Genomic DNA, 15,710 nt, shown 5'->3' with positions numbered 1-15,710 from the left:
ATAGTGTATTTTGTACTGAAAATTATTGTACTACAGTGTAGTGTATTCTGTACCAGAAACCATTGCACTACAGCATAGTGTATTTTGTACTGAAAATTTTTGTACTACAGTATAGTGTATTTTGTACTAGAAATCATTGTACTACAGTATAGTGTATTTTGTACTAGAATACCTTGCACTACAGTATAGTTTTTTTTGTCCTAGAATATAGTGTATTATGCTAGAGTATACTATACTAGTACTATATATATAGTATATGCTATACTATATTCACAACCATTTTTCGCTAACATATCAAATTTCAAAAGATCGTTCAAAACAGTTCCCGAAAGAAAAGTTTGAATTTTTTTGCTCATTGGATAGGCGTTTTTATATAGATTCACATGATATAGGTGAATATAGGCGATATTTTCTAGTTTGGCCGCACTAGAGTGTCATATTTGGGTGTTTTTCCATATGCATTTTTCGCTAACATAGCAAATTTCAAATGCCGTTAAAAATAGTTCCCATAAGCAGAATTTGAATTTGTTTAGTTTGTTTGAAAGGTAGTTTTATATGGATTCATGAAATGTCCACAAAAATATTTTCTTTTTTTTAATATGGACGGACTAGGCTTTCAAACCAACTATAACTCAATTGTAATTATTTAACATGAGCTCTGTTCAGTCGTTAACAGACGTATGTTAACAGAAATGGTTGTGTGTCTTTATTAGTTAAATTCGAATTTATCTTCACACACTTTATTAAGTTTGTGCGTGTGTATACAGCGTTCCAAAGAATTTCAAATATTCCATTGCATCTAAACAAAGTGATTTTAAACGAAACATGTCCATCCCTCTTGTATTTTTGCTTACAGCCTATAGGTCGCTGTTTTTGAGATATTTTGACGAAATATGGCACACGGACTTGCTTTGACCTAAGGACGAAAGCTATTTAAAATGGTTTACATCGAAGCATTCCTTACATAATGCCTTATTTTAAAAAGTCAAAGTAGGATAGGGTAGGGTAGTTAATGGTTGGCCATGGCCCACTACGGCGCCTGCATTCAACAAAATGTGCAGCAACTTTATATATTGGTTTTGAGGTGATGGACAGTCAATCAACGATATATCTTAAGGCAAATATAACTTTCTATCTTGTTTTGTCTCGTCGTGCTCCGACGTCTTTATTTATAGATGAATTTTAAAGAGACACACATTTATCGCTTCGCATTTAAAGTTTTATGTAAAGCAGCAGATTTTATTTCTTTTTTTTTTTTTTTAAATTTTATGCGCTAAGTACAACTTCATCAACACGTTCAACATTTCGCTTTTCATTTAAAGGAAAGTGTGTGCAAATACAAAAGATCTTTCTTTTTTTTTTTGTTTTTTTTTTTTTATTGTTAACACATAAAAGCATGTTCTTGTGTAAATTATGAAAAAAAAATAAAATACGAACTTAAGTACCGTCTTTTAATAATAATTCTGATGTAACAATTTTGCTCTCTCTCTACAATAGTTTTTATTTTATTTTATTCTGCTTTTTATCATTTTTAAAAATTGTATAGTTTTTCAATATTGCTTATGCTGTAGTTAAATATTTTCGTTTTTTTTTTTGCTCTCCCCTTTTAGTTACAGGTGACATAAGCTATATTAAGCTGAAAAACAAATGCAATACATATGTTATTACCTCCATCGTTTCGGAACCTAGTTATACATGCATTTGCACAATTGAATATCGGATTTCTATGTATTGCTTACGATCAAGATGTGAATCATAAATTGGCCGAGTAATACATTTACATTCTACAAAATTTTTCTGTGCTTTATTTTTATTGGATGACAATAACGACCGTAGTAGTAACTGTCTAGAATATCTGGACTATTGACTTAATAAGGTCAAAAGTTATGGAAATAATTTCGAATTTTTTAACTAGTACAGACATTCACCAACTTCGTTAACAGACCTACGTGAACTCCGTAACATAGGTCTATTAGCTGGTTAGAACAAAAGTATGGTTGGATTTGGAAACCTACTTCATCCAAATTAGAAAAAGAAAAAAAGTTTTGTGGACTCCTCACGAATTTATATGAAAGGGCCTTTTAAGGAAGCTAAATAAATTCAAAACCGTATATATACTGTAAGGAAAAGTTATTGATCAAGCATTCTCGAGATATTAGTTGCACTTGATTTGGTCGCATTGACCCTCCGAACGTCATAGAGAAAAAATTTTCAAAATATTAAAAAAAAAAAAAAATGGTCCCGAAGAAAACCGAATATATATTGTACACGGTTGAAAAGGTTATTGATCATGAATTCACGGTATATTCGTGTAAATTTTTCGCAGCACTTGGTTTAGCCGTAGTAGCTAAGTAAACTTTCGAAATTTTTTCATATCAAGTATTAACTAATTAACATAAAGACATGTTTTGTTTACAACATTTTTTGAAAATATGCTGGAAAATTTCTGTTTTAACTATATATGGATTTAAATCGTTCCGAGATTTCGTTTAATGGAAATCTGCTAATGGCTTAGAAGAGCTTTGCTAAAATTTTTGACTCGGGCCTATGCTAGTTATATTTAAAACTAACTTGACAACCTTTCATTTTTATTACCATAAAAATTAAAATTGGTATTCAATGAAAATTCAGTCCCCAAGTGCAGTGTAGAAAAATTTCAATTGAAATTAGGAATAAAAAAATCAATTTCGCAACTATTCATCGCTACTTGATTAACAACCATGCATGCATTAATATGGATTGCAGCCAAAATGCTATCATAAGCAAATATGTCATATATGTTTAGCAATGTTTAGGAAGGCAGTATTAACATTAAAATTAGCACATTTTTTTTTTTTTAGATTCGTGCTAGAACGAAACATACGTATAAAAGAATGTACTTCTTCAAGGCCATGTAAAGAAAGAGTTGGCTGTATGTTATATTCATCTGGACGAAAACCATCGATTTTCATCGCTTAATATCTGTACACAAAAATTTTGAAAAAAATGCTTTAAATCTAATCGAACTACGTTAAGCCTTTGAGAAACATTTGAATTTGTATATTTTACATTATATATATGTATATATATATACCTTGTTTGAATAAACTATTAACAAAGACAGCCCAAAACACTAAAGTGTGCCGCTGCCCACTCTACACCACTTTGCTTAATGTAGTTATTCATATAACGGCTTTTCAAAATTAGTCGTTATATGAGAAGTGATCGTGCAAGTGGTCCATTTCGAGTCATTTTTAATAATTTTCGTCCTTGGGCCAAGACATGTTGTTATACGAAATTTCATCAAAACACTTCCAAGATTACGAACTATATGTTGAAAACAAGAATACATGGACAAAGAGCAGATGGACAGACAGGCGAGCTCAGATCCATACGGAAAGTTATTCTGTTATTCTATCCTTATTATTTTCCAAACAGAAGCATAATCCAAACTTCGTTTATTGATTAAAGCTAGCTTTTTGCATTGCTTTGCTTTGATTTAGAAAACGTTACAGAAACCCGTGTTGGTCGCATTTGTCGGAAAGCCGCGAAAAAATCCTCAAACTCATTTTCGATGATCGAAAAGTGAAGTTGCAGATAATAGGCGATATGCTGAAGATATTAAAGCCAATGTATAAATTTGGCCACGCGAAACTTGTTTCTCAAATGGCGATCTTTTTTTACTCGCAACGAAACACAAAACAAGGTATCATGATTTGATGGCTACAATGGGAAAATTGTATAAATGAGAGCTCGATATGAATTTAATTTTTAGAAGGCTCAAAAGTGTTGTAACTTCTCCAGCTACTTGTTTTTAGAAAACAATTTTAATTTCAAGTTAATCATTAAAATAAACAAATAAAATTAAAATTTGGACCCCCATTGACATCGGTCTACAAATTACAAAAATATGGCCGCGCGAGATTATGGCATAATTTCTATCAAACTAAGACATATTTTGAGCGATTTGGCAGATATTTCTATGAAAAACGAATAGAAATACAAGAGAAGGTTGTGCCGGCTTATATTACTGTTCAAAGACTCTGTATTGGTGAATAATGTCGAATACTGGGGAAACAAGCTTTTTCCCTAATTCATCTCAGAAAACATTAACCGATCTACTCATGTTTCTATATCTATGTTTACATATACATTACTCAATGAGTCTCTTGTCTAAAACATATATGCCACCGCTTTTAACAGATCAATATGATCTCTGGATATTACCAAGCCTCAAAGGATACGTGTGAATATCTAATAACAACGACATTCCCATGACCCTATCTTTATGATCGCCTTGAACGGCTTTCGCCAGTTGTTGTCCCCACGGTTGACTGTCAATAGAGTTGCCATATTTTTATATCAGACTAGGAACTTATTAAGTGATGTGATGCATAGTAGATACTTTCCTCTTTATGTTGATACGTAGATGCGTAGATATATATCTTATTTGTAATATATTGAAAATTTTCCTTATTTGAACAAATACTATTGGTGGCAGCCATTGCACAATTAGGTGCCAATCGAATTAAATTTCCGTTTCTTACCCTTAATTGTCAACGCTTAGAAAGTGGTTCTTAACATTCTTATGATAAGTGGTAATAATCTTCTACACTAAATAAAATTAATTGAAGTGTTTTTCCCTTTTAATCGGATCGCAGACAACGTAAAACGCAAAATAATTTCTTGTTGTACTTTTACAAGCTCTTCAAACGGGCTAAACTATTAGCAAGTAAATTTGCGGGAAATGAGTATTGCAAAGAGAAAATCTTTCAGTAATAAATAGAAAGTTAAATAATTTATCAAGCAACAAAGAAAGGAAAAATATAAATAAAAATCAACGTTTATCTGGAAATGATGTACTCATGTACTTATAAGTTGCGTTCGCAACGTTTTGCTTTTTCGGCGCAATCTTATTAGAAAAATTATTACTGAACAGTTTTTATATATCTTTTCAATTTTTTATTAATAATATTTGATGTTTCATGTTATCTAGTGTCCAACTAGCAAGAGTTTGTTAACAAAACGCTTTCTTATATAAGTATTTTATGTAAAATTGAACAGAATTACAATAATTTATTTATTAATTTATTAAAATCGATACTTCGTAAAACGCTTCGTTATATAGCTATGCTTTACTAAGCTGACTTACCTTTTATCCTCCAATAAGCGTTCGGCAGTACTTAGGCGCAGACGCACAGTCTTCATGCTTTGTAATGGAAACAATTTACAGAAACGCGTTAAAAATTTCGCTCGCCAACAATAGTGCGGATATTCTTTGCATACCGTCCATAATCGTTCGTTATGCTCAAATAAATACGTATGCATTTTACCATATTCGAGGAAATCCTCCATTTGATTATTATAATCACAGAATAAGAGATTTTTTAGATTTTTTAAAGCCAATTCTTGTTCGTCGGGGTCGCGAATTTGTTTAATACCAAAATTTAATAATGGCTCATAATGGTAATAATTGCCAGGCATGGCATTGAGTATATCACCCAGGAACGTAGAACCGGATCGCCAAGAAGCAACGATTAAGCTGCGTACTGGAGTTCCCTCGGTCTCCGGTGTAAGATCAGCTAGTTTCTCAGCATCGACCCCAAATCTACCGGAGGGATAATCGAAATATTCCATTTCAACGACAATTTTTGCACGCTGGGCAGCGAGCACATCTGCTATAGTGGCAGTTACATTGTACACTACTGCTGTCTGCTGAGGCATTGCACGGTTAAAGCGGTCTCCAGCATAAACGGAGCCTGCACCAAATCCATTGCCTGCAGAGGAATAGCTACCAACGACGGCATTGCCTCCCAAACTGCCACTGCCAACCGCGCCCACCGCAGCTGATGAAGAGGCTAGCGAGGCGGGCAAAGGTCTATGTTGGGTGGTGGCTATAAGCAGCAGAATGCACAAGCCACTCACACCACAAATACCAATCAAATTGGCTCTGCGCGACATTTTTCTCCGTTTTGTCGTGAACGTAATTCGCTGATGTGGTGTCTTTGTTTTAACACTGCCACCGGCGGTCACTCCGGTTAATAGCGAAGCTGTAGCTGACTCCGATTCGTTTGCAGTACTCATAAAAATGGTTTTATTAATTTAAAAACAGGGAGTAAGGCAATTCTCTTGTGTTTATCACAAGTGAAACAAAAAATAATAATAATAACAAAAAGATATGCGAACGACACAAAATTTATTATACAGCATGCAACCTTTTTTACATTTTACTTCTCACTGAAATTAAATTGATTATTGCACAATTAATTCCAACTTTTACAAATTATCCTTAATTTTCGCCTTGCTCTTTTTTAATTAAATAAAATAACTAACAAGTCTTCCTCCGCAAAATTCTTCATTTCATGTTTTCCAATTTTTTTGCTTGCAAACTTTGTTTTGTTTTCTTGTTTTCTTTTTATTCTCTCAACTGGCAAGAAAAAACCGCAATTTATAATGATTTTCATATATTAGAGGTTTGTGCGTTGAGACATAATTAATTAAGAAACGCTTTAATTAAAATAAATATTTTAATGTACGTGCCTAACCAAAATTTATTATTATCGCACTAATAGAAATATACAAAATTTACAAGCACTCACGCACTGCACATCTCCCACCTTTCACACTTTTACACATAAAAAAAAACAAAAATACTTGAAACAATTCACACGCAGAATGCGCTTTGCTCAACTCAACTAAAACAACTGAAACATCTGTTCAATTAACAGAAGACTATTATTCCACAAAGAACTCAAATGCAACTTTGCGTCATAAAATCCATAAAACACATCTGCAATTATACAACAGAAACACCTGATTCTGACCTCTTAACAGAAGAGTGTTATTTCATACAGAATCCAAATGCAACTTTGTTTCGTTAGTTGCATAAAACACATCTGTAATTATACGACAGAAACAGCTGATTCTTAGACATATGCTTAAGCAAATTTCTATTAGTTTTCAGTAAGCGCGATTAAAGCATTTCAAAGTGAAAAGTAATTATTATTATTTATTTCTTATTCTTTTCTTGTCAGAAATTTTTACAATTTTTGTTACTCTTATATTTTTAGTGTTATTCTATTCTAATTGTGCGTACAGAAGAGTGCTTAGTGTGCAATTATAATGGAAAAAAATCAGTTGAAAAAAGATCGTACCTGTATTTTGAATCTGCTGGGAAAAAAATCTGAAAATGGTTAGATTTGTATTCATATTCCTCTCTTTTTCTTCCTCTCTTCTTTATGAATTAAAGAAATTCTCAATGAGTAAAAAAATTTTACAAGAACAATGTCAAGCTATCTCAGAATGGTGACAAGAGAACCTCACAGGGAATTGAGTGAGTAATAATATTAAAAGTGATGAAAACTCCTCTCCTCATTATTTTATCAATGTTGTCAATAAGACAAAAAAGCAAGAAATCTTGCCAATAAAAGTGCAAAGTTTCAAATCTTTATTGAAAATAAACCGGGGCGCACCCAAATGGTTGTTTATAAATGAAGAGAAAGGGAAAAGTGCGCAGAGTACGAAACCTTTCGCTTAACTCAATATTTACCGGATTTTTCATTGACTTTACGTCTGAACATATATCGGAGCCGTACAACTGATGACTGAAATGATTGGACGGTTAGTGCGTTTTTCTCCCCTCTTTTTTACGTTACTACTTATTTGGCAGCACTTTTGCTGGCTTTGTTATTGTAAAATTTTCTTTTCTACTCTGAGAGTAGATTTTTTCAAACTAAAAAAATTTGCATTAAAAATGTAACACACCAGGACTGCCATGCATAAATACCCAACATACGATATTTGCTTAACAAACTAAAGCATAAAGATTATTTCACTTTTCATATCCATTGTCAAAGAAATCATTTTTTGATGCGCCTTTTCTGTACGGGATATCTTGTGTCATTTCAAAAACAATATGTATTTCTATACAATTTGCCTGAAATGATTAATTCAGAAATGTTAACGAATTTTTAAAATTTGCTTTTAAAGAAAGCATTTTCGCCTGTTATTTTCTTTATTAGTTTTCTTTATTAGAGGTTGAAAAGTCTATCAATTTGGCCAGCAATGCCACGCATCAGTAGGTAGTATAAAGATTCTTTTTACCAAAAATATTTGTTAAATTTATAATATTACGTTGGTATAGAACAGATATATTGTTATGAATGCATAGCTAAAAGTCCGTCTCTTATTTACGCAATCATGCGGCGTCCGTAGTTACAATTCGCTTTGGAGAGTTACAGGTTTGTGTAAAATAATTCATTGCTGGTGTTACCGTCTTCACCGCATTTGTTAACAACTGAACGTGATTAGTTGAAATCAGTAAAATCTTGTTGAGTAATTGAACCCTTATTATGGGCACATTGAGTCGGGAGGTTAATTTACCGTAATGTTATTATCTGTCTCTCTCACTCTCTCTATTACTTCTTGTAATTCATCTGGCATCGCTCTTTAAGAGAATAATCGTGTAATCGTGTAATCGAATAGTCCAATTAGTCGTATCAAAAATTGCATCTCTGTTGTAAACAAAATCCCACTTAAAATGACAAAAACTGACTTCACCATATGTGCTTCTCTCTTTTTCTCTCACAACCTCTCAAACACAAATAGAATTTTGTTGGAAAAATTAAAAGAAAAAATCATAAATATCGCAATTCGTATAATTATTCGCCTTCGTATGCATACTCGTTGTCGATGTCGTCGTAGTAGTAGTAGTTTTGTGGAAAGAAGATTGAATGTGTGTAATAAAAAGTGCCGCCCGACGAAGAAAATTTTTAAAAGGAAATCTTAAGAAAATTAAAAAAGTGCAGAGTTTTGGAAACCATTGAATTTATTAATAAGCAGAGTTAATATCGTAGAAATAGTAACGATTTCGATAGATAATGAGCTCAATTATTGTATTGGATTCGTCCGATGAGGATGAGGTAAAAATTGAAAAAAGACCCAAAAGAAAAAAAAAGAGTATTTTTTCTAGTGATTATATACGTTTATTTGTGTGCGTGTGTGTGCATAAAATCTACACGATTACTTTTTTATTGTATATTCAGTCATTAATAAAATGAAAAAAGGCAGCACAATACATCCATTCCACTAGTGATGTGAAGTGTTGGAATGAGAACTGTAAACAAGAGTTGTGTGCGAGAGGTTGTTATTATTGTTGTCGTTGTTGTTGTTCCTGTTATGGACATGTGTAAACAACTGTTGAAAGTTTTAATGTATAGATCAACACAAAGTAAACAAAACGAAGAGAACGTCTTTAATTTACTTATTTTAAATAATAAATAAAGGAAATCAATTAAAAAATGATGAAATCTTAAGTCGACTACTTGTAGATGATTAAAGAATTTGTACATCACTAGTCATTCGTAGAAGTCTCCAAAAGACAAGAAACCCGAAAAAAGTGTAAAAACAAACCTTGTAAAGATTTATTTTGTGTTGGTGTTCGTGAGTAGAGAAGCATGCACATTTTTATACATAGTCTAACTAATACCACGGCACTCGTGTCAAAGTGTGTGCCGTATTTTTGCAGTACATATTTGTATGGTTTATTAATTACTCTTTCGAGTTTTGTACAGTTTATACCAAAAAATGTGATTGAATAACACGCAATTAGTCTGTGTTGTTGAATCTAGACCAACGATGGAAAAGAAAAAGTCTCCAAACTGAATAAAAGCGATTTAACATATTCTGTTAAACGAGTGCTTCCCGCGTTTTATTATTCGTCTATGTTGAATAGATAAATCATGTTAACAGAGGCAGCCGCAGTGACAGCGAACGTATGTATGAATGATAACAGGATTTTAGTAGTGATAGAAAAAGAGAGTAGAGAAAAGTGTTGTTTATATACTTTGCCATCTAAAGAGGATAATAAAGGAGGCATACTTTGTAATATACGTAAGTGAGATTAGTGTTGAGAGCGAAAACAATTAGAAAAGTGATCGTGCATTATTCTGTTGATCTGGTAATGCTACTCTCACTATAGACCGGAAAAAACAAGGAAATTGTAGAAATATCCTGGACAATAGATCTTCTGCTCCTCTCCTTGTTTTCAATTACTATTATTAGTTTGATATTTCAGAAAAAACATTCAAGAATATTTTTAATGAATTTTCGTAATTCCAGAATCCGCCTAAAAAAACTAAAAATTCTTCGATTAGTATAACCCCTGTCAAGAACTCGGTCGGTGAAAGTATAGCACTAAGTATCACACAAAAGCCTCGATCAATACCAAGTGGCATTACTGTCACGACTCATCAGAGTTCCGCAGGTGCGCCGACAAAACATCCGAACGATGTTGCTGACGAGTTTTCTACAAATTCTTTGCAATCAGCGTTTTCGTCAGCTTTAGGACTGCCTGCAATTAGGAACAATGTGAATAATTTTGAAAGACAAGCGCCTACACCGCCCAGACAACAAACTCAACAACATCGTAAGAGGAAAACTCCAACGCCTCCTCAACTTCGTTCAACGCAAGTGAAACCATATTCACATATGTCTAGTTCATCATTACTCTCACCGGCCGCTTCAGCTACCACAATGGCACCTTTGCCGCCCCTAATGCCCGCTATATCGAGCGTTCATTCACTGGGTACGGCTGGAAATACACCACCTTTACAATTGTTAGCAACGCCGCCGCGAACTGCTGGTGGATTTAATTCCCTCAATGATCAACTCATGATAAATCCCCTTATGATGCACACAAATCTTCCACCTAATACAACGATTACAGCCCAACCATCGTCACACAGCCAAAATAACGTAAATACTAACTTCAAGATACATTTACCACCAAAATCGAACAGTACGCCATCACCAATCGCTTCACCGTCTTCGTTAGCATCTCAAACGCCGTCACCTCAACTGGTCACTTCACCGACACCATCAAGAACGGAAAAGCCAGGCAGACGTATAAAACCAGAGACTATAGTGAAATCGTCGGACGAAATTTGGCAGCAAAAGAAACAAAAAAAAATCGGTGCACCCTCTAAATCTCTTGTTTCCCTGAGCGACGATGTCGTTATTGAAATGTTGCCGCCAATTGCAGAATCTCCTAAGCCTAACCGAACATGCACTACGTCTCCGAGTATACCGAAAAGTGGCAAATCTCCAGACATTATTGTATTATCTCCATCCACTAAAACACCGGCAAAAACTGCGGCCATGGATCTCTCCAATTCACTCGAGCGAAATAGCACCCCAACTGTAGTTATCGATTTAGCTGATACTTCACCGAGTACGCAAAAATTAAATGGAGATGCCACTATCGCAGATGGAGCAGTCATACCTGAGAAGCCTTCTAGTGATAGAAATGGTAACGCCGGAACGGAAAAGCCGAAGAGTGAACAAAAAGAAAAGCTGACGAAACCCAAAATTCCCTTGGAGTCAGAATATGAAGAATTAATTAAACTTTGCCGACAAATTGAACCGTCCGATGACATGGAAAAACTCATAAAAACCAAATTGATCAAATATTATTATGAAGTGCATCCGGATTTTGTTAAATCGAAAAGTTTTCGGAAAAGTGTTCGACGCGTTATCGAAGCAATTCGTACGGAACCGGATTTGATGTATTACAACTTGAAAACTATAGTGGAAGAATTAAAAATAAGACGCAAAAGTCACCCCATAGAAGTGGAAAATGAAGAGACTGAAATAAAGGTTAAAAACGATTTGCAGAGCGAAGAAGAGGAGGCGCCGCCCGCAAATACACAAGCGACGGATGTCATGTCTACTGGGAATAAAAAGACCGATGAGCAAATACGAAAACTTAACAAAGCCTTGTATATACTAACTAAACGTATAAAGGCCTTAGAACAGGCGGAAGTCGAATGGGATAATGATGATGAAGACTCAACATTCCTACAAATGGAACGGTCCAAAAAAAGGGCTTATCAAGTACGTTGACAACAGAAAGCATTTAGATTAAGTTAACATTTTTCTTTCGTAGATCTATGAAAAAATCTGTGATTTAACGGGGGAAAGTAAAAACGCACATCGCTTGGTCAAAAAGCCCATCAAATTCAATGGCACGCGAATCCCTCAATTCAATAAAACATTGCAGGCATTCATTAATCGCACAAAAGAATTCCCCGATTATTTTGATGTCATGCGTATGCTGGAGCATTGCAATCGTACTTACGACTTGGGCTTAGTAAATTTTGAAATTAAAAATATAGGTAAATTTTAAGAATCGGGCTATATGATAGTATTAAAGCTAAAAGATTCTAACTGGCATTCTTTGTTTTTTTACTTTGTTTCTAGCGGAGGACGCTTTCATAAAAGTGGGAAAATTACTGCAAAAACGGCGTAAAACAGAACTGTATGAAACCTTGAATTACTTTGCAGGCACCAATAAAGATCCCGCCACTTATGATCCCCTCTTGGCCGCCAAGCTTAATGAGAATCAACAAAATCAGAAGAAAATCAATGACATTTTAGAAAAGTACGTTAGGCAGCAAGAAATGCCAGCGGACAATGGAGAACGAGGGGAAGAAGCTGAAGATGCAATGGAAGAGAAGCCTACCACTTCCAAAAATGTTTACGTTCAAGGCGCTAAGGATGCGGAGGCAGTCTCAGAGATTATTGAAAACGAAGCCCTCGATCTTAAAGTAGAAGCTGAAGATGACTTTGAAGAGGAGGAGGAAGACGATGATGAAGATGAAGACGAAGAAGTCAATTTGGAAGAGCATGTAGAAACCTTAGCAAATGGTGATTTATCTGATAATGACTCCGACATAGAAATCATAGGCAAACCAACTCAGTCTTCGGATAACAAAAAAGAAACTGATGAAAAGCTAATATCATCGGCGGAGTGTCCTAAAAAATGTGATATTATAACGACTTTAGAAAAGCAGCAGCAGCAGCCGCAGCAGCAGGAAGAAGCACGTACAATTGTGGAAAGTGCTCCAATTGCTGATGAGAGCAATAGTGTAAATAATAATAAAGAAAATCTTAAGACTGCAAACGTTATAGAAGTGGAAATCCCTAAGGCAACTAATGAGCAATTGTCAACGGGGACGTGTTCCTCATATTCTTCTGCTTCAATAACGCCCAATGGTAAGCTTAAAGATAGTAACAATGCAATGCAATTGGAAATTGAAACTGCTACCACCACCGTCATCACCAGCAAGAGCACCGCAACAGCTGACTTAAAGATTGTGACTGTTTCTAGTCTAAATCCACAACAAAATCAAGCAATATTGACGGATAGTTCGTCAACTACTTGCGCACCTGCCATTAATAAATCATTGGATCAAATTGTTATATCCGATGAAGAATCATAGTTTAGATATGATAAGAAACTTGAGAAGCTGGAAGCTCTCAAAATCATTTCAAATCCAAAATAAATATTTTTCTTTCTTGCAATTTTTAGAACGATAACAAAATCCTGATCCCCCCCTTATTACATTTTCTTCTATAAATAATAATTTATGTTCATTTCATCCATAATTATAAGGCTTTCAATTATTTAACAAAATCCACACACGTAAAAAATATAATATATTTAATCGAATTAATATAAAAAATTTTGTTCTATTTATTTTTTCTTTTTTGTTATATATTTATTTATTTCTTAAAAAAAAAAATAATAATAAAAAAACATTTCTCTTATCTTAAAATCATCGTTAATTTAATTTTTTCCCCATTTTTTGGTAAATCTAAATCTAAAATTAAAGACTTTTATATATATATATATGTATATATATATATATTTAAAGCATAAAAAACTGTCGTGAATCTTAATTATTAACAATAATAATTGTAAGAATTTTGTATATAAAAGCATTCATGCATATTAAAAAAATACTGGAGAAAATTTAATTTTAAACTCACAAATACAAACACATAAAAATAAAATTTATATTTTGTAAACATTCATTAATTATTGTAAAATAAAAGAATCTTTATTTAATGTTTAACAAATGAGTAAAGTAAGACTTCGAAGTCTGATTACAATATGAATTTGAATCAATTTTGTCCGGAATCCTTAAGCGCTTTAAAAGTTTGAATTAGTCACTTGAACGATTAACAAAGTAATAGATTCGGATATGTAAGGATTGCGTATTGGAATAATCCGAATCAGCGAAAGCAGGTAAGCGGGTGTTTCGTATGACCTGGATGGCATATTTTAAAATAGTCCTGATCAAGTCGTTCAATAGTCTCATGCTGTGAGTTTTCCCTTTTTGTAATTGAAAAAGCTGACTTCACATTGACGATGTCTCGGGTAAAAGTTTTTTTATAATCTCTTCAGATATGTTTGATATAACGTCCTACAGTAAGGCACTCATCGCAATGACGCACCCGCACGCATATATTGGCGGTCAAAAGCAGACGTAATGCTAATTGCGAGGATTCGTCCGCGTAAAGAATGTCATTTAAGCTTAACGCACCGATATTTCGGTAGTAACAAGGACCGTCCATGTACTCTCAGGGTCATGGTTCTCAATCTTTAATATAACTTCCCGATGTATATGCATATATTAAGTGTTTGCAAAAATGTTGATCACTTTTTCACTTGAAAAAGTCGTTTATTGTGGAAAATCGGTACAATATCTGTTAATCAAAGTAGTTTCCATCGTTTTCTACAACATTTTACAATATTTTTGGCAACATGACAATGTCATGTCGAAAGAACTTATCCACCCATCGACCAACTTCAGCAGTTCTTCAAATTTACAGACCCGCGTGCCGGCCAAGCCATGCTGCATCGATTTGAACAAGTGATATTCAAGAAGCGCAGAGCTTCCATTCGAGCTGCAACAGTGTATTCCTGTGCAACTTTTGCAACAAGTGTCCAAAATGGCATTTCCAGTCAATTTGCGAGGTGGCCATTATTCCTCCTGTTGACCTTTTCTATCGCATGTAAATGTCTAAAGACAATTGATTCGTAAGCTGTCCAAACGTTCTTTGAGAGTTTGAGGTAGGTTTTCGACCAAGAATTCTTGCAATGCATTGTTTTCGAGCTGTTTTAATCCGATTTATGTTTTTGTTTATTTAAATTTAAGACCATTATTACTCACGTTGGAAATTCACTACTGATTTCAATCAAATCAAAGTTTCAACCGATATCTATTGGCATTATTATCCATAAGAATTTTGCTTGACAACTATGTATCATCACAAAGACTTGCGCGCCTAAGTTGTAATGTTATTGAAGAGAAGAAGAATGACATGAAAGGCCAAGAAAGAACTGAAAGTAAATTACTATGAAACTGATTCGCCAAGACAAAGTCATTCACTAGTCATTTCACGCATTCATTTATTCATTTCTTCCTAAATTGTTATTGCATTCGTTGGAGCCTGAGTTTGGTCAGCCTAAATACTCTCACCCCAAACTATGATGTAAATGGATTACAAGCCAAAGATATTAAGAAAATACCAAGATGCAGGAGAAGCATCTAAAGCAAATAATTCAACGCTCCGTTGCAACATAGGTTAAAAGGGTAAAGTCAATGGAAATTCACATTAGTGGTTACTAAACCACTAAACATCCAATTTATCCAACCGCGTATTACAACCATAGGTAAAACATTGATGAAATTGCATTTAACTACGTGCGTTATAATTGTCGTGGAATTTTGTAACACTGGCATCCTTCTCCGAGTCTTAAAATAGCCATTTTCCTCGTTATTGAAGAAATATTTGCGCGCGGTATACGAATGAGCCGTTAAATACCAACAATTCTCACATAATAGCGGGAATAGTATCATAATTGTACTAAAATAAATATATAG

The 15,710-nt window shown here is 34.0% G+C and overlaps 2 protein-coding genes across 5 annotated transcripts in view; one reads left to right on the top strand and one right to left on the bottom strand.

Moving 5' to 3' along the window:
* Positions 1-6,501, bottom strand: part of LOC119634149 (carbohydrate sulfotransferase 5) — a 72,331-nt gene extending 65,830 nt beyond the window's left edge. Inside the window, exon 1 of the mRNA XM_038028108.1 lies at positions 5,132-6,501. Within this exon, the coding sequence (XP_037884036.1) occupies positions 5,132-6,063 (932 nt within the window). The 5' untranslated portion in view covers positions 6,064-6,501. The remainder of the gene's footprint in view (positions 1-5,131) is intronic.
* Positions 6,502-6,930: 429 nt separating this feature from the next.
* LOC119633675 (daxx-like protein) lies at positions 6,931-13,442 on the top strand. 4 transcript variants are annotated; one of them, XM_038027350.1, is made up of 5 exons: positions 6,931-6,974; positions 7,050-7,171; positions 10,099-11,871; positions 11,924-12,152; positions 12,238-13,442. In XM_038027350.1, exons 2-5 carry the CDS (start codon positions 7,169-7,171, stop codon positions 13,257-13,259), a joined length of 3,027 nt encoding a protein of 1,008 aa, XP_037883278.1. In that variant the 5' UTR covers positions 6,931-6,974; positions 7,050-7,168; the 3' UTR covers positions 13,260-13,442. The 4 variants fall into 4 exon arrangements, with proteins under 4 accessions (XP_037883278.1, XP_037883275.1, XP_037883277.1 ...); XM_038027347.1 differs by lacking the exons at positions 6,931-6,974; positions 7,050-7,171 and adding an exon at positions 8,569-8,900; XM_038027349.1 differs by lacking the exons at positions 6,931-6,974; positions 7,050-7,171 and adding an exon at positions 8,916-9,120.
* Positions 13,443-15,710: the final 2,268 nt, after the last annotated feature.

Source organism: Glossina fuscipes, unplaced genomic scaffold, assembly GCF_014805625.2.
Source record: "Glossina fuscipes isolate IAEA_lab_2018 unplaced genomic scaffold, Yale_Gfus_2 2, whole genome shotgun sequence".
Taxonomy (NCBI): domain Eukaryota; kingdom Metazoa; phylum Arthropoda; class Insecta; order Diptera; family Glossinidae; genus Glossina; species Glossina fuscipes.
Note: the sequence above shows the minus strand (reverse complement) of the source record. Positions and strands in the feature narration are given on the sequence as shown.